The sequence below is a fragment of the Amblyraja radiata genome, chromosome 12 (assembly GCF_010909765.2).
Source record: "Amblyraja radiata isolate CabotCenter1 chromosome 12, sAmbRad1.1.pri, whole genome shotgun sequence".
Classification (NCBI taxonomy): domain Eukaryota; kingdom Metazoa; phylum Chordata; class Chondrichthyes; order Rajiformes; family Rajidae; genus Amblyraja; species Amblyraja radiata.
Genome location: NC_045967.1, coordinates 31887302 through 31910191, shown reverse-complemented (window position 1 = coordinate 31910191; position 22890 = coordinate 31887302). Strand labels below are relative to the sequence as shown.

At 39.3% G+C, this 22890-nt stretch overlaps 1 protein-coding gene across 2 annotated transcripts in view; it reads right to left on the bottom strand.

Annotated features, from left to right (window-relative positions):
- Positions 1 to 332: 332 nt before the first annotated feature.
- LOC116979017 (transmembrane protein 33-like) overlaps positions 333 to 22890 on the bottom strand; it is a 137424-nt gene continuing 114866 nt past the window's right edge. Inside the window, exons 7-8 of one of the 2 annotated variants that reach the window (XM_033030396.1) lie at positions 21569 to 21652; positions 333 to 3259 (exon numbers count right to left, since the gene is read on the bottom strand). In XM_033030396.1, the coding sequence (XP_032886287.1) occupies positions 3133 to 3259; positions 21569 to 21652 (211 nt within the window). In that variant the 3' untranslated portion in view covers positions 333 to 3132. The remainder of the gene's footprint in view (positions 3260 to 21568; positions 21653 to 22890) is intronic. The other variant, XM_033030397.1, reaches the window with a different exon arrangement.

The window sequence follows — 22890 nt, the reverse complement described above, 5'->3', positions numbered from 1 at the left end:
TATGACAGTTGTTTCATTGCTCTGAGCTCACTGTCATCAGAATATTGCAGCTCACTATGGGCATCTCAAAGAAAGTTAGAAATGGACAATAAATACTGGCTGTATCTTGTCAACTTGTAACCTTTTATTGGATATGAACAATATTTCACTTATATTCCACATTTCTTTGTAATGTGTTTGGGTCGATTGCATGTTGATGGACTTGCTATCAATTCTACATTCTGTTTTTATGACAGGGTCTTGACACTGTCAGTTGGTCCTTGTTTACCCATGGCAAATATTAGCACAGCCCTAACTTTTATCTTTACATTCAATTATTCTTTTTCCTTCCGACAGTGCATAATGCTTTATAAATAGTACACCAAGCCGCTGTTGAACTATCAAATATTTGAGGTGTTACTGGTTCCAAGATTTTCACATTAAATTCCACTGTGATGGGAAAAATCTAAAACTGCCAAAAGCCTTTTAACATGGAAATGGAGCACACTAAAGGATCCTTTCAAGAGAGAGCTGGATCGGGCTCTTAAAGATAGCAGAGTCAGGGGATATGGGGAAAAGGCAGGAACGAGGTACTGATTGGGGATGATCAGCCATGATCACATTGAATGGCGGTGCTGGCTCGAAGGGCCGAATGGCCTACTCCTGCACCTATTGTCTATTGTCCTTCTGCCTTTAATGACCAATAAAATGCAATATTCGAGTTTCAAATTTGAAGCGTGGTTAAAACAAACTGAGTAGACAACAGCTTAGCTTGAATGTTATGATGCATTCAACTAAGCATCATAACCTCATTCACATTGCACAGTCCTTCTCATTCATTCATTTTGGATGTAAGGGTTAAACTGTTGTTCCATTGAGAATCTTGTAATCAGCAGTTGATGTGGTAGATGCTAAAACGGATAGTTTTCTGGTGAGCAATTCATTTGAAGTCTCCATTTTTAAACATAATCAAGTTTTTGAATGAAAATAAAAAATATATTTCTTTAGCATTGCCTTCAATTCAGACTGAACCATTTGTAATAAGTGACAACTTTTACAACCATTTAATTAAACTGGCCTCATTTTCAACAATTTTTATGATTGCTCGGTGGATTTGCACAATTTCTAAAATTCATTATATGCCAAGGTGATTCATTGCTCGACATTCTTGGGCTCTTTTATAAGGAAATATACAAGAGTGGTCTATTGTGACTTTTCAGTCTATATATGTTTACATTTTTTGTTGTACTGCTGCAAGTAAGACTTTAATTGCTCTATCTGGGACATATGACAATAAAACACTCATGACTGTCTTGTCCCTTTCCTTTGAGAAAACACCTAGCTTCTGCTTGTATTTTCCTGACATTGAGAATTTTCACATGGAAACCGCAAATGATATGGAGCCCTTCAGTTATTCACCCCCTTTGCTCCGCCTCATCCTTCAGAACAGCTTACCTTGCATTTTGTGTAAGTTGGCAACAATGATTCAGTGTATAGTGTAAATATGATAAAATATATCATGGAATGTATGATCATGCAGGCAAATCATTCAAACTCCCATAATGGAAAATTGTCATGTGAAGGTTAGAGTGAGGGTTTGTGCAAAGGGAGGTGGGGTAAAGCAAACAGTTCCAAATCACTGCACAGCCAATGAAAGCTAAATGAAAAGTGAGAACAAACTTATCTATAAAAGAAAATGGGTCACAACATCTGCTCCCGCTTTGTGGTCAAGCCAGAACTGACCCACCCTGCCAGGGTATGGTATATAAAATCTGTAAGAATTTTAGGGGTCACATTTATAATATCCTGCACACGGTCTTTACATGATTTAGATTTTTAAGAAACGTTACATTTTAAATCAAAGCTGAAATTACACGGTCTTCATTTTAAACCAGTACCAGTGGAGTGGCGAGTCCTGCTGAAAACTCCGAACAAGGCACGAGTAACTTAGGTGAAAGAATTAGAGTTAAGATCCCATATCAATATCCACAGATAATGCCTGATTGCGTGAAAATGTTCACATTCCCATTACAGGTTTTCGGCATCCAGAGTTTTTGTTTGCTTTTACTTTAGTAATTGATTGGTTTAAAGATATCAAGTGTTGTACAGGTGTTCACTCATACACAGTGACATTGTCCACATCACATGGAAGCAGCTTTATCTAGAGACAGTTATATATTTAAATTTGCCAAAAAAAGCTGCTTCCAAGAAATATCTGAAAATTATTCAAAGTGATAGAAAAACAAGGTCCACTCTAACACCTCCCATTGTAACCTGACAAAACAGAATTGACCTTCACAGTATTTCTGGGAGTTATCTATTCATGGCAATGTTATTGACACAGGCATGAAATATTCAAGAGACTGCTGGTATACAAAGCTGACCTGTAAAACTTATTTAGAAACTTCTTACGATGTGTCAAGAGTTATCACCATAATTTATTAACCTCACTAAGCAAAAAGTTAAAGATATCAATCCCTGAGGATGAGCTGAGAAAATGGAGGTCATTTGTGCCATTCTAATAGTTGAAGCCACAAAAACAATGAGGAGAGCCTGAGTAATAAGCCTTATGTGTACTTTACAGAAATCATTTAGAATATATCTCTATATTTCTTTTAAAAGTATCTACACCTGTTAAATATGCATTTTTTCCCGTAAAGATGTATATGAATCCAGCATTAAAAATCTAATCCTTTACTACAAACTACCCTTGGTACGATTTTAAATTCTTCTAATGCAACGACAGCCATTTTTCGCATGGAGGGTGGATATTTGGTTACACTTCGTCTTGAAACAAATGCAAGAAAATGGATAGTCAAGTGATGCATGGGTGACAAAGTAACCCAGTGTCTGTTTTGCACGTTGATTAGACCTCGCTCACAATCCTCAGACCAAACTGAGCACACACATTCATATAAAATCCATTCTCATTGTCTATTAATCAAATGCAAACATACTTTATAAAGGCAACCCTCGCCACCTGGAATTGAGAACATAAAACATCATCACATATGCTAATTTCAGATGCCATTCCTTAAAAGAAAACCAAAAAAAACGTACACAACATAAATTATAGGCATGTTACATGGAATCCTAAGGAATAAAGAATGTCACCAATTGCAAATTCTCTCATGTTAAGGAGAATTTCGAACTCTATGACCCTGGAGCCAGCTTACAGATGAGCTTTATAACTTTGTGACATGCTTTTTGGAGGAAAGTCGGACAGGAAGGTCTGGCTGTCAGCTGCTCTGTTGCCACTCGAAGCTCATAAAACAATGTCCTGTTAATAAAGAGAAGGCCAGTTAGTTACTTCAAAGCATAATACACATATCTGCCATGCAAGACAATGTAGGTAGTGCAAAGCTATAAATTAAAAGCCTATTCATTTTATATTGAGTGGATGTCCTATCTACTTACATGTCTGTTCATCTGGCTAATGTAGAACAGCTACTCACTTCAGTGGAATTGATCAAATTAATGTGGGGAAACTAAAATATTTAATAAATCACCATGCTGCATCCTCTAAAGACATTATAGACTCGTTGAAGAATTTATGATTCCAATTAAACTATTGATAATCAGGTGTTTTCCTTGTGTTCAAATGGTGAAACAGATTTCCATTTATGATAATAACCTGTGCTATAAAGTTATTTATCATGAAGCAGTCATAATGTCATACTTTCCACACATTTGGCCAGAGTCAAACAATCATAAAACATTTGACTCATACCCAAGATATTCCTACTGCTGTATCCTGAATTTTTAGCTTTCGGAAGTGGCGGCGCAGGTGAACGGCTGCGGCTCGCCTGCAGTCCGTTTGTCTTTACTTTTTTGTGTTGTTTTTTTTTGTTTTGTCTAGTTAAGTTTTTGGTTTTTAGGTTGTGTTTATGTGGGGGGGGGGGTGGGGGGTTGAAACGGGGCTTGCTGTCTCTCCCTTCGGGGGAATGCGACTTTTTTGTCGTATCCCCCTTCTCTGCCTCCGTCTGTGCTGAGGCCTAATGGCGGAGCTGGCGACCTCGAGACTCCGGAGGCACCAAGTCAGGACTCACCCTGGGCTCGCTCCCGTGAGGGCGGCCCAGCTCGGGGCTGGAACGGCGCTCCCGTGAGGGGCTGTGACGCTCCCGTGAGGGCGGCCTGGCGAGGGGCTGAGACTCTCCCGTGAGGGGCTGTGGCGCTCCCGTCGGAGCGGCCCATCCCGAGGGTGGAATGGCGCTCCCGTCGGAGCGGCCCAGCCCGAGGTGGAATGGCGCTCCCGTCGGAGCGGCCCAGCCCGAGGTGGAATGGCGCTCCCGTCGGAGCGGCCCAGCTCGAGGGAGGAACGGCACTCCCGTCGGAGCGGCCCAGCTCGAGGGAGGAACGGCACTCACGTGAGGGCGATCCGGCTCGGGGCTGGAACGGTGCTCCGGTGGCTGGGACGGCGTTCTGGCGGCTATGACCTGAGTCCTGGGTTCAGCCGCGGGCCAGCGGCTGCGACCGCTGGACTGGAGGGCGGCAGCTTCGACCACCCCGGGTCACGGTATTTGAGCCGGCCCGTATGCGGGGTTCGGTGAGCCGCGGGACTGTTTGTGCCATCGCCCAGTGGGGAATCGCCTCAGCGCAGAGGGAGAAGAGGAGGGAAGAGACTGCAACCCTAAGATTTTTGCCTCCACCACAGTGAGGAGGTGCTTGGAGGATACACTGTGGTGGATGTTAATTTGTGTTTAGTGTTGTTTATTATTGTATGATTGTATGTGTGACTGCAGGCACGAAATTTCGTTCAGACCGTAAGGTCTGAATGACAGTAAAGGAATTCAATTCAATTCAAGCTTCAACATTTGTGTTAGTCTAAAATAGGTTTACAAAAAAGGTAAGATGATTGTACAATTGCTCATGGATCATGGGCATGGATCTTCAGTTGATGAAATCGACCGAGAATTTGTACCTCCATTTGATGTTTATAAAAAAAATATTATACAGTGGCTTGCAAAAGTATTCATACCCCTTGAACTTTTCCACATTTTGTCACGTTACAACCACAAACGTAAATGTATTTTATTGGGATTTTATGTGATAGACCAACACAAAGTGGTGCATAATTGTGAAGTGGAAGGAAAATGATACATGGTTTTCAAATTTTTTTACAAATAAAAAACTGAAAAGTGTGGCGTGCAAAAGTATTCAGCCCCCCTGAGTCAATACTTTGTAGAACCACCTTTCGCTGCAATTACAGCTGCAAGTCTTTTGGGGTATGTCTCTACCAGCTTTGCACATCTCGAGACTGAAATTTTTGCCCATTCTTCTTTGCAAAATAGCTCAAGCTCAGTCAGATACATGAATATGCTTTGATCTAAACCATTCCATTGTAGCTCTGGCTGTATGTTTAGGGTCGTTGTCCTGCTGGAAGGTGAACCTCCGCCCCAGTCTCAAGTCTTTTGCAGACTCTAACAGGTTTTCTTCCAAGATTGCCCTGTATTTGGCTCCATCCAACTTCCCATCAACTCTGACCAGCTTCCCTGTCCCTGCTGAAGAAAAGCATCCCCACAGCATGATGCTGCCACCACCATGTTTCACAGTGGGGGTGGTGTGTTCAGGGTGATGTGCAGTGTTAGTTTTCCGCCACACATAGCGTTTTGCATTTAGGCCAAAAACTTCAATTTTGGTCTCATCTGACCAGAGCACCTTCCTCCACATGTTTGCTGTGTCCCCCACATGGCTTGTGGCAAACTGCAAACGGGACTTCTTATGGCTTTTTTTCAACAATGGCTTTCTTCTTGCCACTCTTCCATAAAGGCCCGATTTGTGGAGTGCACGACTAATAGTTGTCCTGTGGACAGATCCTCCCACCTGAGCTGTGGATCTCTGCAGCTCCTCCAGAGTTACCATGGTTGCTTCTCTGATCAATGCTCTCCTTGCCCGGCCTGTCAGTTTAGGTGGACGGCCATGTCTTGGTAGGTTTGCAGTTGTGCCATACTCTTTCCATTTTCGGATGATGGATTGAACAGTGCTCCGTGAGATGTTCAAAGCTTGGGATATTTTTTTATAACCTAACCCTGCTTTAAAAACTTCTCCACAACTTTATCCCTGACCTGTCTGGTGTGTTCCTTGGGCTTCATGATGCTGTTTGTTCACTAATGTTCTCTAACACACGTCTGAGGCCTTCACAGAACAGCTGTATTTATACTGAGATTAGATTACACACAAGTGGACTCTATTTACTAATTAGATGACTTCTGAAGGCAATTGGTTGCACTGGATTTTATTTAGGGGTATCAGAGTAAAGGGGGCTGAATACTTTTGCACGCCACACTTTTCAGTTTTTTATTTGTAAAAAAATTTGAAAACCATGTATCATTTTCCTTCCACTTCACAATTATGCGCCACTTTGTGTTGGTCAATCACATAAAATCCCAATAAAATACATTTACGTTTGTGGTTGTAACGTGACAAAATGTGGAAAAGTTCAAGGGGTATGAATACTTTTGCAAGCCACTGTATATGGATTTAAAGACTTTACCCAATTTACACGCATAGCAGGAGCTGCACATACTTAGTACGCACCCATCAAAACGTGAAAAATTGATTTCTTGTACAGCTCCAGAATTTCCCAGAGCAAGTTATCTCAGGGCACGCCAGGTTTATCAGATTTTCCCTGCACTCTTTGGGTCAAAAAACAATTTTTAACCCATATGTTGCTGGATATGTGAGCTGATAACAGGGCTGCAAGAGAACTGGATTATTGGTGAATACTGGGAACGACAGTGAATGATGGGAACTGACCAGATGCAAAGATCAAGGAAGGTCCAAATGACTGAAGTAGCATAAATTAGAGCAAATGAATTCAATATGAATCCAGTACAGAAAGAGAGGCAGCGAAGGATTAGGGTTTGAGAGAGACAATGTTAGAACCAAAGAGAAAAAGTGAGAAAAAAATGGACATCTTTAAAATATAAATCCAAACACAACCTGAACAACCTGAACAATGCACTTTTTATTGTTCACTTTCTGAGATCACAGCATCAAGATGATTCTTAAGCTATTAATTATTGGCTTTACTTTCTGTGGTGAGTGCAATGAGTAGTTATAGTGTAACTCTATCAGACATACAGAATGTTGCAAGGTAATCTTTTGCCCACACTCAGTTGTAATTTTCTATCTCAATAAATATCACAAAATATGCCATTGTTTCAGCCACATTATGACAAAATATAGAATGTAGGTTATTTGTAATCAGTCACCCCATCCCAGAAACCACAGTACTTAAAGAAGAACATTTGTTTTACTAATTTACAAGCATGTACCATACATAGTCCGTTGATCCATATCCAGCATAATCTTGTGATAATTGCATAAAAGGTATTATTGTCTAAGAAATTTGGTGTGGAATGATAATCCATCTCAGTACTCATTTAGGCAAGTCCCAAGCTATAGATACTTTTCCCCCACCCCCAATCCCCCTCGCCAGATCTTAATTGAACCTACCATTTGACCAATCTTTTTTCAGCTGCTGTAACGTTTCCTTCCTATCAAATACTGTTTTATAACTCTCCCACCTGTCCACGTGGAAAGCTGCATGTCTGATAGATATTGTGAAATGGAACTCAGAAATTATGGGAGGATTACATAAAACTACAATTCAAAGGTAATGAATATACTGAGTATTCTTATTTCCATCATGAACATACAATAGTGATATAGGACATCAGGTCCTACTACGGTAAACTCACGAGCTACTACAGTATGACTACGAGATAAAAAGTATCACATTTTTACATCCCAAGTATATTTTACTCGTGGACATTTTTCAACAGGTTGGAAAATCTTCACGAGTTACCACGTTTCCCGATTACCTGCCGTTAGCGCTAAGAGACGTCCCGAGCTCCGATGTACCCACTGCGATCATTCTACATGCTTACCACGAGTTTTGCTTTTTTTTTAAACTCGGGAGAGCTCTTGGGTGAACTTGCACAGTGGGACAGGACTTTTACCCGGACAGAGTGAGGAATGTGAGGAGTCACTGTGGTGAGACGTTTATGTTAAAATGAATTTTGTGTGTTTTGTTGCTTTTTATTGGTATGACTGTATGGCAAATCAAATTCCTCCTATGTTGCAAAACATACTTGGCTAATAAAGTATGATTATGATTATGATCAGTGAGATGCAAATTGTGATGTCAGCTTTTACAGCCTCAAATATGTGACAAAGAAATAAATGCCAATGTCCCCTTTACTTCATGATTAGGATAGCCTCAGACCTAGTCTGCAGGTGCATCTGTATGATGGGGCACAATTCACTGACCAGTTCCTAACTGCTTCCTGACACAACTTTGCAGTTACATGGTTATCTGAGAGCTACTCTTGCAATATGCTCCTCGATTGGAAATTGGTGGTCCTCCTTGCCCTTTCTCTTCAAGCGGGTTGCTCTGCTCAGAGAGCCCTCTCTAAATTCTCTGAACGGATGAACCAAGGCTCTTTGTGGAGCAGGTGATGTCTTACAAACTTGATCGAGTTTTTTGAGGAGGTGACAAAGGTGATTGATGAGGGTAGTGCAATGAATGCTGCTCACATGAACTTCAGTAAGGCATTTGACAAGCTCTCCCATCCAGAAGATTAAGATGAATGGGATCCACAGTGACTTGGTAGTTTTGATTCAGAACTGGCTTAGCCATAGAAATCAGAGGGTGTTAGTGGCTGGGTGTCATTCTGGCTAGAGGCTTGTGATCAGTGATGTTCCACGGGGATCTGTGCTGTGACCTCTGCATTTGTGATACACACACGTGCACACACACAAATCAATTACAAATATGTGCTTTAGAAATGGCAATATGGTCTGAGGCATATCCATGCAATTGTGAGGTGCTGTACTTTGGGAGGTCAAAAGTAAGGGGTATGTACACATGGCACCTTGATCGACGTGGATGAGTTGGGCCAAAGGGCCTATTTCAGTACTAGGATTCTATGACTAGAAGGCCCAGCTTTAAGGTGAGAATGGGAAAGTCTATTTTTTACACAGAAAGCAGTGTAAATAAGGTGCCTGGCATGCATTGCCAGGGGTGTGGTGGAAGCAGATATGATAGCGGCGTATAAGAAGCTTTTAGATGGGCACACAAACATGCAAGAAAGGTGGAGATATAGATCATGTGCAGGCAAAAGAGACCAGTTTAATTTGACATCATGTTCGACACAAACATCGGGGCCGAAGGACCTGTTCCTGTGCCCTATTATTCTATATTCTATCACGCTTACTGATAGACAAGTGGTTTGCAATTGTGTTGTCAGTATTATAGCTCAAATCCTGCGGTAAAGATCTGTGCCCATGACTGTTGGCAAAATAGTATGTAAAGGCATCAGAAATAAATGAGCCGCTCCCTATCTAAGATTTCAATCCTTATCAGGCTCTAGAAAGGCAATTCAACCTCTTTGATATAAATAACGGATGATCCCTTTACACAGTGCACGAGGGTGTGGTCTTTTCCTGCTATAAACAGTGCAACAAGTTCATTGACATAGCCCAATTTGGCAGTGCTTGCATGAATTCAGTGTTGCCTGTGGCTTAACGCCATCAACTGGCCACTCCAGATACCTCTCATTATACAGTACATCCATTGCAGCATTACCTAAATTGCTGGCAGCTATGATGGGTTGAGATTATGTGCAACCAGGGTTGGTGCCTCAAACAGAAGCCAGTACACCACCAGACTACCAAAACCAGTAGTAAGCAGCTCACTATTCCATACACCCTCCGCTTTCATAAACAAAAGCAGAACTGCGGATAGGTCATGGGAGGGTCAAAGTAATAAGGGGAGTGTTCCATCGAAATATTTGAAAATTACTTTAAAATTCTTCATCTTACATTAACATGGAAGCACAAATCATGTAGATGTTGATGCTAAATTAACCTTTGACTCATCAGACCAGTCAGCAATTCATGTTTAGAAAAGGTTTCATGTGTTAAAAAAAAAGCAGAACAGTTGTAACCAATACAGACACTGGCAGCTGATATTCAATACATGCATTTCTGTAAATGGATTTATTTTATTACCACCACCCTCACTTGCTGCTTTATTAATACTCAGAATTTTCAGTGACAGCAAACACATTAACCTTGCTTGGATTTGGAATGCAATCAAAGGATTCATTGCTCCATGACAGCTTCAATCAATACAGCAGCAGATACAAGCACAGCAGCTTGATGAAGGTGCATTTATGCTTATAATTTTCAAACTCCCTGGGCTATGCACATAAACAAAGTGATTGAGTTTTCAAGATCAGTATTAGAATAATGTTAGAAAGTAAAAGTAAGGGAAAAGTCAATGAATGCATCTCACTGGTAAAATACTTGTGATATCAATCACTTTCATTCAACTGAAATTAAATACGTTCCATTCTGCAGATTTTCCTAGAATAGTTTCCATTCATTGCATTTTCCACTGTGTATTCTTTCAGGTATTGAAATGGGATAAACTAAATCAAAATTGGACAAGATGAAAAAAAGGCCACTGAAAAGTTGTATCTCCACAATGGTGACGTTATTTTTCCATAAATTAATAAAAGTATTTGCAGTGTTAATAAAAAAATTGCATTGTTACTAAAAGCTTTTAGTGAAGAGCAATGCAAAGCTGAGTCCTGTTAGGCTTGGAAATCTGTCAGTCCTCTAGGAACAGCGGGGGCTTTATCCCACTGGTGAAAACAAGCTTAAATCATTTGATTTTTTGGAACCTAAATATATTCTGGCATAGAGTATTACAATAATTACTTTCATTAGTCTGGTTCAGTACAAAGGGTTTGATCTGGAATGTATAGTTATAACTGAACATTTAATAACAGAAAACTTTTGAAGATTGATAATGCCAGTGTTCCATTTAATACATTCTCCTGTTTTGGCCTTCAGTGCTAAAAACAATGTTATCCAGTTGCACTGGCCAAATTGTGAAGAAAGGCTGTTCAGAAGTTCTGCTGGCAGATGACCTCATGGGGCTTCAGGCATTCTTTGCATATCATCAGCTATCAAACGCACTGATGGGCAACGGTCAGATGCTGTGAAGCTTAAACCAAAGACTTGTCTTAATCCCTGTTCTGTGACATGATTAATGAGATGGAATTCCCATTCTGGGCTTCCTACCAATCAATAGGCAGATGGGCAGCGGTAGATGCAGACATTCAAAGTAACGAGAGAGTAGAGGCTGCTGAAGCCCTTGATAATTTCAGCTCGGGCAATTGGGTTAGAAATAATTTTTTTGACATTTAATGAAAATTTGATTGCACCCTAGACTATTGTATAATTCTGACTGGCTGACAAGGTGCATCAGTACACATTACACACAACATTGACTTTGGTTCCATTTGTAGAAGCTCAATCCCATTAGTCGTGACAGTTGAGCTCCTACATCTTTGCAGTTTATATACATTTTTTTCTTAACTCTGGCTAAAAGGACGTGCTACTTTTTTCAATAACACCTAGCAGTGGTTTTGTGCTTAGTGGCCTGAAATTTGATGGGTTTTCGGGCAATTCTACATTTCTTAGTAGCGGGCCCAAAGGTTTTGATACCTGCACAAATACAGAAATCCTGAACTTACTAGCCTGACTCTGCTGCAGTTTCTTGGCTAAGTTGTGCCACTGGATTCCCCATGGAGCCCAGCAGTGTAGCAGGAACTGGCTGAGATCTCCCAGCATAAGCTCTCAGATCCTGTGCCAAGTCAGATCAGGAGCAGGATTCACAAGCACTTCATTTGAATGGCGATTTTAGGGCTGCAGGGAAGGAAAAGGGAATAATCTGAATTTTTTTTAAAGAAAGAGATTTAACATTTTATTTAAAACTGCTTGAAGTTCTAATAGATTTGATTTTTTCCCCAAAAATCTCACTTTATGAAACTTCAAACATTTTATTGTTAGATATTATTGTTAATCTTAATGTTACAATTGCCTGGGGCACTGTTACAACTTGCAAGCGGCACTGGTTCAAAAGTGAGGGATTTTGGTTTAATTTAAAAATGCATACTTTCTTTGTGCTGGCAGATGCCATCCACCGTCCCCAAATGATAGGAAAATACATTTCCATCATCTGCATAAATCAATACAATGCAAACAGAATATTTTTTAAATCAAAATGGTGTAAAGCCAGAAAATGCTCTGCCTGAAATAACGGTGGATATGGAATCCATTACATTTTGTAAAAGGAAGTAGCTAAGTATGTGAAAAGAAATGTTTTAAAGGAAGGGAAAAATAGGAGGAGAATTGGATATAGAAAACTCAAAAGACATTAATGGGTGGTAGAGACGGGAGTGACAGTGAAGTACTAACATTGTGTCGGATGCAATTCAGCATGGGATCAGAATGGGTAGGGAAAGATAAGAGAAAGTGTGTTGGCATGTGTCCTAATATGTCACAGAGCTGAGAGGCTATCATTGGGAAAGCCCGATGACAGAAGCTTCAGAAACATCCTGGATCACAACTTCTGACACTACTAGCGTATCAGGATGTTGTGATATCTTGAGCTCAGACACAGAATAACAAGTTAACTCACTGCTGACCGGGACATGACTGCACAGTTGCACTGTGGGCTATTCAATCATTTACAATCCTCTGACCAAACGTGGCGCTATTACAACTCCTCCCACCTTAATAAAAAAGTTATCGCCTTGTTGACATTTTAACGTATAACATTTTTGACATTTTTGAATATAATAAAAATGGTATGAATTTATTACAATCTTGTCTGATAGTTTTATATAATCTGAAAAAAATGAGGGCATCAGGCATATATCTTGCATATACAATGATACGTGCATTTCACAAAATAAACTTCACAAATTAAACCTAACCACTGGGGTTCTCCTTCTTTCTGGGATATCTTCCCTGACCAAAAGTTTCTGACGGTTTAGAACCACATGGAGTAATTTTTTGATTGTCAAATCTTCCTTTTGACCTACATTCAAAGATTCCAGTCCATCAGTCAATTTTGTTGGACTGTCAACCACACCTGAACCTCCATTTTCAGGCTGGTTCAAACTCTCACTATCTTGTGTACCTTCTTGAACCATTTCTGGTTCATCCATTTGTACCTGTACTTGAGTGGTAATCAAATTATCTGACTCGTCTAATTGATCTGATTGCAACCCTGTCTGTGCTTGCATCGGCATGACATGATCAATGTGAACTTTTCTCACCTTTCCACTTCCAAACATCTTGACCAAGTATGTCTGTGGTCCGCACTTTCTCACTACTCTTCCAAGTAACCACTTTACCCACTTGTGATGATGGTTTTTCACCTTTACCTTCTGATTCAACTCAACACTCCTTTCCTTTACTCTACTTCTGTCATGATATGCTTTTTGTTTCTCCTGTTTCTCTTCTACTGTTTGAGCCAAGTTTGGTTTCAACAGTGAAAACCTTGCTCTGGGTTTTCTCTTCAAGAACAACAGTTCAGCTGGTGTTTGACCAGTAGTGGTGTGAGGAGTGTTTCGATATGTAATCAGAAAGTTAGCCAGTTTGTGAAACAGAGACAACTGTCTTTTCTTTGGATTTGCATCCAGCAGTTGTTTGACTAATGTACGCTTCACAATTTGCACTGTGCGTTCTGCTGCTCCATTTGAAGCGGGATGGTATGGAGCTACTCTAGTGTGTTTTAAACCATTGCCTTTCATGAATTGTGCAAACTCTTGTGAACAGAATTGTGGTTCGTTATCAGACACAATTTCCTCTGGAAATCCATAGGACGCAAACAATCCTCGCAAAATGTCTATTGTTTAGCTGGATGTCGTTTTGTTCATCGGAAACACCTCAACCCACTTGGAGTGACTATCAATCACAATGAACAGTTGTTGTCCATCCAACTCAGCAAAGTCAATATGTAATCTTTGCCACAATCTAGCCGGCCATTTCCATGGCTGTATTGTTGGTGGATTGTTTCCAACTGCTTGACATGTGCTACACTCTTTCACAATTTGTTCTATGTCCTTATCTAGACCAGGCCACCATAGATAGCTTCTAGCTAGACTCTTTGTTGGACACATTCCCAAATGCTGATCATGAAGACCTCCTAGCAATTTTACTCCATATTTTTCAGGGATTACAAGTTTCGCACCCCACATGACACAACCTTGGTCTACTTGATTCCTACGTACAAAGAATGGTTTGTTCTGTCTCTGAATCCGGCAATTTGGTTGGCCATCCATTTGTAACATATTCCTGCACTCTTGACAAAAGTCTGTCAATGCGAGTAGCCATCTGAATGTCCCCTGAAGTGATAGGTAACTCGTCTACATGAGAGAAATAAAACAAGTCCTCTTTGTTTGGGGTAACCTCCGATTCCAAAGGCAATCTAGACATGGATTCAGTATTGCTGTGCTCTGCTGCCTTACGGTACTGAATATCATACTGCTATGCAGACAATATCAATGCCCATCTTTGCATTCTGGCTGCTGCCAGAGTTGGTATGTGTGCTTTTGGGTTTAGGATCACTGTCAACGGCATTGATCTGTCTCGATTACAAACCTTCTACCATATATGTATTTGTGAAACCACCTACCACCAAAAATCAATGCAAGAGCCTCTTGCTCTATTTGCGCATAATTTCTCAATGGGTGTTGCCCATTCACTACTTTCTACCTTACGGATAATGTTCTCAGTTTCAAGTTTTTTCAGTTCTTTCTCAACCTTGTCCTTAAGTGCATACGGCACAGCCCGTGGTTTGCAATGCACTGGTGTCGCATCCTGCTTCACACGCACTTTCTCCTTGTACCCCTTGATTGGCTCTCCTTGGTCGCTGAACACCTTCGGATGTTGCTTGATTACGACCTCTGGACACTTGAATTCTTCGCGAACGAGGAATATCTCATCCCAGTTTAGCTTCAAGATCTGCAACCAATTCCGACCTAGCAACGCAGGCTTATCTCCCTTTACAACTACGAGAGGCAACTCCGCCTGTTGCTCCTTATACCTAACTGGTACATGTATGCATCCCAACACTGGAATCTTCTCCCCAGAGTAACCACGTAGCTCGATTTGCTTCGCTTCCAAAGGAATTTGACGTAGCTTCACCCGATACACAGATTCTGGAATCACGCTCACAGATGTTCCTGTGTCGACTTCCATGCTAACATGAGCTCCATTCAACTTGACTTGCATGGACACATTCTTTGTCTTCCGGTTCACTAGCTCATTGCTGCAGATGGTGTACATGTCGAGAAGCTCTTCCTCTGCCTGCAGTTGATCCACAGAATGCAGCTTACTTGATGTTGAACCTCTTTTCTGCTTAGCCTTGCGACAAGCCTTCGCTAGATGTCCCATCTTGTGACACGAGTAACACTCTGCCTTGAAGAATGGACAAGACTGTGCTAGATGTGAGCCAAAACAACGATAGCATGACTTTGCAATAGTCTTGCTACCCTTCCATGGATAACGATTCTCTGATGTCTTTGTCGACTTATCCGTCTTTGGTTTGCTGGACAGCAGCTTGTTCAAATCTTCCTTCCGCTGGTTGTCTAGAAGTTGTCCTGACCTCTCTGCCATATCCATTGACAAAGGAGTTTTACAAGTTGTTTCAAAGGTCAAATCATACACCGTCATCAGCTTACTTCGGATCCGCTCACATCTCAGTCCACACACAAAACGGTCTCTTAATGCCCGTTCTTGGAAATTTCCAAAATTACAATGAATTGATAACCTTTTGAGTGCCACAATAAAATTACTAATTTCCTTCTCTGGAAGTTGGCATCTCGTTCCAAATCGATAACTTTCAGCTATTTCTAAGGGCTTCGGGCCATAATGCTCTGTTAACTTTTTAAGCATATCCTTCAAGCGTGTGTCCTTTGGTTTGGCTGGAGCTAACAAATTGTTTACTGTATCATAAACATCGGGGCCCATTTCAGTGAGGAAAAACTGCTCTTTTCCTAATTATCAATCTACAAATTATGATAACTGCAAAATTTAGCATTGGGAATAAGGAACATTTCTATCGATAGATTGTATTCTGCGATTGCAGTATGTTGCTTTTTTTTTCTGTCACAACATCAAATAATTCTTCATTTGGGATTATTATTGAAAATAATAATTCCTTCAGGTGATTAATTAGTTTCAACCACTTTATATATTGGTTGGTTGTTACAGACACTGAGTTTATTCTTGCACCCGTAAAACCACAATTTGGACAGCTAAATCTTGAACACAGCTGTATGATGCAATCAATATTAAATCATCTTCACTGCAATCTTTTGACAGAATCATCTATCATTTAATTGGCTATTCAGTATTCTGTAGCGTTTTGAAAAATTTGTAATTTAAACTATTCTCAGATTGAGAATTCACATCATCATAATTTGTGGTTATTCCAAAGTGACTAATTTTATCAACAATAAATACTGCATACAGTTTCTTGGAACTAGCTTTATTTATTGGACAACATTTGTCATTATTGATAATAAATTGGACATACATGTAATGTGTCTTTCTTTTACCCTTTGTCACAGACTTTCTTTGCTTGACATTTGCTATTCATTTTTCATCATTGATTTAAAATCATGTTTTGCATTGCAATAACCCAGGTTTAACCATTCCACTCTACTCCTGCATGGTGTGTACAATGGATTCATACAGTTTCTGCTATCCATTTGCTCCTGTAATAGGCATGGATGGCATATATCTCAAATATACATCCCCTTTTCACTGTCATGCCTATAATCCATCTGCTGCCTTTAGAAATTCAATGATTCACTACTTACTAATTGTTCCTCAGTGCCAATTGTTTTTTTTTTAATGATGCTGTGGGTAGTTCAAGAATTCAGACTGCATATGTAACTTGACTACACACTGTGTCTGTAAGGAATTTACAGATGGCGCCCTTGGTTTGCTCCTATGAATGGATGGGGTTCACGTTAAGCTCGGATTTAAAAGTTGCAGTTCAATCTGTTCCCACAGTCTCTGCCCAAATTGCCCCAAACAATTCAGTGAAATAATTATGGTAATTCTTTATCACCATGCAATGCAGTACTGTCTATTACCACATCAGATATTGATGAATATCGATAAAGGTGCAAGTGCTCTCATGGTGCTTGATCTCTGCAGTCCAACAAAGTACAGTGCCCTCCATAATGTTTGGGACAAAGACCCATCATTTATTTATTTGCCTCTGTACTCCACAGTTTGAGATTTGTAATAGAAAAAAAATCACATGTGGTTAAAGTGCACATTGACAGATTTTATTAAAGGGTATTTTTATACATTTTGCTTTCCCCATGTAGAAATTACAGCTATGTTTATACATAGGCCCCCCAATTTCAGGGCACCATAACGTTTGGGACACGTTGCATCCTTAATGTAGCAATGTTACAAAATTTTGAGATTTTAAAAATCAAGTCTGTAATTTATCCCATCAGATAAAGCATAAAAATAAGTTTAATTTGACACCTAATTCACTTTCATATCTCAAGTATTTAAAAAGTTATGGCCATTTTCATACTCGGAAATGAGCATCTTGTTCCCTATTGATTTTCTATGGACATAACAAAAAAGTTGTGATCGTGAACAGTCAAAAGCCCATAACTTTCTTAAAAATTAAGAGAACTGAATGAAATTTTCAGTTATCATAGATTGAAGCATTCTGAAACAAATATAAAATAATCTTACTTGGATGACCTGAAATTAAAGCATATAATTAGTTAGTTACCTAATTGTAGCTAATTTCAGACTTCAATTACTAGATCTAAACATCTATCCATTTCTTAATAAATGATTAACATTTTTAAATAGCCTAAATGTCCAAATAATATTCACAAATAATTCACAATAAAACATGATTTTTAAATCTCATTTACATTAATTTATAGGCCAAATGGAAGGAATTTAGTGTTCAATTGCTGTAAATAAATGCCCATTTAAATCAGCTTTCCAGTGGGTCCCTGTGGAACGCGCTGGTTTAGAACGTTCACATTGCGGTAGATTTGTGCCCCAAATGCCCAGAAAAATACTGCGCGATATAATGGGGCCAAAATGAGCTACTCGCAATATTAAACTTTGTATAAAGGGATCTTTAGAAGCCCTTTTTAATGTAAAAATATACAACCTAACTTCAGCTGTCTGCTTTATGAGACCCTGCGGTTGCTGGCGGTCGCGGGTTTAGAGATTGATTTTTAAACTACTATAACTATTATACGAGGCCTTTAAAACTAATAATAGCTTTTGCGACGGGGTCTTCCAGCGATTTTTCGTTAATAATTAACTAGGCTGAACATCTTCGATTTGAACAGCCTAGAGAAAATCGCGTTTTAAACCCGCCCCCTCTAAACGGCGCCAAAATCGCGCACACACGCAGCGGCAGATTTTCAAAGACGCTTCAGGTAGGCTTTGCAACATACCTACTTAATGCAGGTATAAGAGAGCTCTCAGCACCTAGTCTTTCCTCCAGTCTTTCCATCGCCTTTGGAAACTTTTATTGCTGTTTATCAACATGAGGACCAAAGTTGTGAACAATAAAAGTCAAATAAGCCATTATGAGACTGAGAAACAAGAATAAAACTGTTAGAGACATCAGCCAATCCTTAGGCATACCAAAATCAACTGTTGGAACATCATTAGAGAAGAAAGAGAGAACTGGTGAGCTTACTAATGGCAAAGGGACTGGAAGGTCAAGGAAGACCTCCACAGCTGATGACAGAAGAATTCTATAATAAAGAAAACCCACGAAACACTTGTCCCACAGATCAGAAACACTCTTCCGGAGTCAGGTGTGGATTTGTCAATGATCACTATCCATAGAAGTCTTCAAGAACAGAAATACAGAGGCTACACTGCAAGATGCAAACCACTGCTTAGCCGCAAAAATAGGATGGCCGGGTTACAGTTTGCCAAGAAGTACTTAGAAGAGCAATCACAGTTCTGGAAAAAGGTCTTGTGGACTATATGCGACGAAGTTCAACTTATATCAGAGTGATGGCAAGAGCAAAGTATGAAGGAGAGAAGGAACTGCCCAAGATCCAAAACATACCACCTCATCTGTGAAACATGGTGGTGGGGTTGTTATGGCCTGGTCATGAATGGCTGCTGAAGGTACTGGCTCACTTATCTTCATTGATTGTACAACTGCTGATGGTATTAGCATAATGAATTCTGAAGTGTATAGTCACATCCTATCTGCTCAAGTTCAAACAAATGCCTCAAAACTCATTGGCCGGCAGTTCCTTCTACAGCAAGACAATGATCCCAAACATACTGCTAAAGCAACAAAGGAGTTTTATCAAAGCTAAAAAACGGTAAATTCTCGAGTGGCCAAGTCAATCACCTGATCTGAGCGTGCCTTTTATATGTTGAAGAGAAAACTGAAGGGAACTAGCCCCCAAAACAAGCATAAGCTAAAGATGGCTGCAATACATGCCTGTCAGAGCATCACCAGAGAAGACACCCATCAACAGGTGGTGTCCATGAATCACAGACTTCAAGCAGTCATTGCATGCAAAGGATATGCAACAAGATACTGAACATGACTACTTCAATTTACATTACATTGCTGCATCCCAAACATTATGGTGCCCTGAAATGGGGGAACTATGTATAAACACTGCTGTAATTTCTACATGGTGAAACCAAAATGTATAAAAATGGCCTTTATTAAGATCTGACAATGTGTACTTTAACCACATGTGTTTTTTTTCCTATTACAAATCTCAAATTGTGGAGGACCGAGGCAAATAAATAAATGATGGGTCTTTGTCCAAAACATTATGGAGGGCACTGTATGTACCACAATCTATTTCTAAAGGAGTCAACTAGGAGTCCCTTTAAAACTCCATCATTTAGTCATCTCCAGGTCTGCTTTTTCTTATTGCTTCTCCACCCCCCCTCTCTTTGGTTAACAAATTGCAGTTGTCACCTGATTGGTTATCAAATTGCATTTCTCCTTCATAACGTATCATACTTTTGTAGAAGATTTACTGCACTCTTCTATAATTCTTTTGTGTTGCATCATGCTTTAAATAACCTAGAAGAGCATCTTGCATTTCAGCAGTAAGATACAATATTCCTAAGATTCAAATAAACATAACCCAATAGTACATAAATACAAGTTTTACTTTGAGATGGAGTCAAATTATGATAGCAGCTGTTGTGCTAACATAATCCATCATCCTACCAGCTGGACATATTGCCACATTTTTCTATCGAGAAAGTACAGGGGCACAGTGAGACTCAGCTCTGTGTCAATGCCATCAAGCCAAACGTGTGCTGTCTAGATAATGATAAATGACTAGATGTAGCTAATATTTTTAATAGCAAAACACTGTAGATGCTAGAAACTTGAAGTTAAAACTGAACATATTTAGGAGGTCTGGTAGCATCTGTGGAAAGAAAATGTTAATATCTTAATTCCATTATTTTTTTCATGACCACATGGAAAAGAAATTGAGCTTTTCAACTGCCGTTTGATTTCTAGTAGACATTCTTCGACCACTCTCAAAGTGAGCACAACCAGAATTCACTTTGCTTCATCCCCTCAAAACATCCCTTTTGTTCTAGCTGCCCCTCCCCTTTTCCATATAACTTTAAATTAATTTAACTTCCAACTTTTACCAGTTCTGATGACATGTCATCAAATGTCTCATCTCTCCACAGATGCAGCCGAAGGAGTTGAGTATTACCAGCACTTTCCTTCAACACTACTACAGTCTTACTGCTGGAACTAAATTTACAGTCATATAGACAAATGAAATAGGAGGTCACTCTGCCTCTCAAGCTACTCAACTGCACATTCTCTTTACTCCTACTACCTTTTCACTCACCCATTGTGCTTTCAATGTCTTTGGAGGAAGATAATTTCAAAGAACCTCAGAGAACAAAAATCAGTCCATCTATCTTAAAGAGGTGATCTTTAGCTATAGACTCTCCCACAAGAAGAGATAGTGGCTCCAGAGGCATTTTATTGCCATATTCTATTATGTTTGAAATAAAATTCTATTGGCATTTTTTGAAGAAAAGTATTCACATTTTAAATTTTGCTATTTATGATGAATACAAAGATTCAAAAATGGTAAAGTCTAAGCTCAAGCTTAACAACATCCCTGATCTTAAAAAAATTATATTTGAAAAGATGCCATCACCAAGTGAAATAATATTATTTTTTGGTGACCTACAATGCTCAACGTCTGCAACATGGGATCAGAATTTTGACCTAAAATACTTGATCTATAGTTGGCATGTAAAGTAGTTTTGTTCACCTTCCTCTCAAAATATGATCTAGAAATTATTTAAAATAGGTCATTTTGATATATAATTGAAATATGAAAAAAATAAATATAATTTAAATAACCAAATGGTTAAAAAATGTTTGAATATTGACAGGAAAGTGAAAAATGTTCATGTAATTTCAAAGATTTTTGAAACCATATACTAAAATATAAAATGCTCTATTTTGGGCTCATGCAAAATGTTAAATTGTGTTAATTTATGTCCAGCATCCCTAATCTACAAGAATATAAAGAATAGTTCAGCTAATCTTGCATAGTGTTTAGGGGTTAATATAGCATTTCTGAACAGTATATCCACCTTGGAATTTCTTCATGTACTTTGTAACAATGATCACCCCATTCAAACATAATAGCAGAGTTGGATGAAAAAAAATGTCACTTACCTGCAGTAAGGATTTCTCCGAGATGCATACCTTAAGGTCATGAAACGATAATAGAAAAAGGGGAGGAATAAATGAGCCCGGCCTCTGTGAAACAAACACATACATCTGGTTGACAATTTTTCAATATTGAGCATACAAATTAAGATAAAATTGATACATCAGCACTATTCACCTTTCATTAATATCTTAAACTAAGTATTAATGTGAAGATTAAAATCAACAAATATACATTAACAAGATTTATTTGGTTCTATTTTTTTTTACATATTAAATAATATTCTTAAAATATAGGAAAATGAACCACCATATCTGAACTATCAACGACAGTGTGAATCAGATCTTATCAAGGTGACCCAGCAGAAACTATAGCTACCAATGTCTTTCCTTGGTGTTACAATTTTTTGCTGAATGCAAGTGGTCTGGGAATTGACTCATATTGCTGTATATTAATTTGTATGATAGCGGGTAACAATTGCATTCTCTTAGGATAAATTCTGGATATCTATGCCTTTTGAACACCTTCATTTTATCTCAGCACACACCATGAGGGGAGGCTAAAAATTAATCCTCAGGCTGCTTTATTTCATATCAAATCTCAAAGCAACAAGTATAATTAATCACGTGTGAATTAATACAGCTTATCATTATGTAATAAAGGACGAACATGCCACACCTTCACAGTAAATGAGTGGACGCACATTGTATACAGTGCCCTCCATAATGTTTGGGACAAAGACCCATCATTTATTTATTTGCCTCTGTACTCCACAATTTGAGATTTGCAATAGAAAAAAATCACATGTGGTTAAAGTGCACATTGTCAGATTTTATTAATTTTTTATACATTTTGGTTTCACCATGTAGAAATTACAGCTGTGTTTATACATAGTCCCCCCATTTCAGGGCATCACAATGTTTGGGACACATGACTTCACAGGTGTTTGTAATTGCTCAGGTGTGTTTAATTGCCTCCTTAATGCAGGTATAAGAGAGCTCTCAGCACCTAGTATTTCCCCCAGTCTTTCCATCACCTTTGGAAACTTTTATTGCTGTTTATCAACATGACGACCAAAGTTGTGCCAATGAAAGTCAAAGAAGCCATTGTGAGACTGATAAACAAGAATAAAACTGTTGGAAACATCAGCCAAGCCTTAGGCTTACCAAAATCAACTGTTTGGAACATCATTAAGAGGAAAGGGAGCACTGGTGAGCTTACTAATTGCAAAGGGACTGGCAGGCCAAGGAAGACCTCCACAGCTGATGACAGAAGAATTCTCTCTATAATAAAGAAAAAATCCCAAATATCTGTCAGACAGATCAGA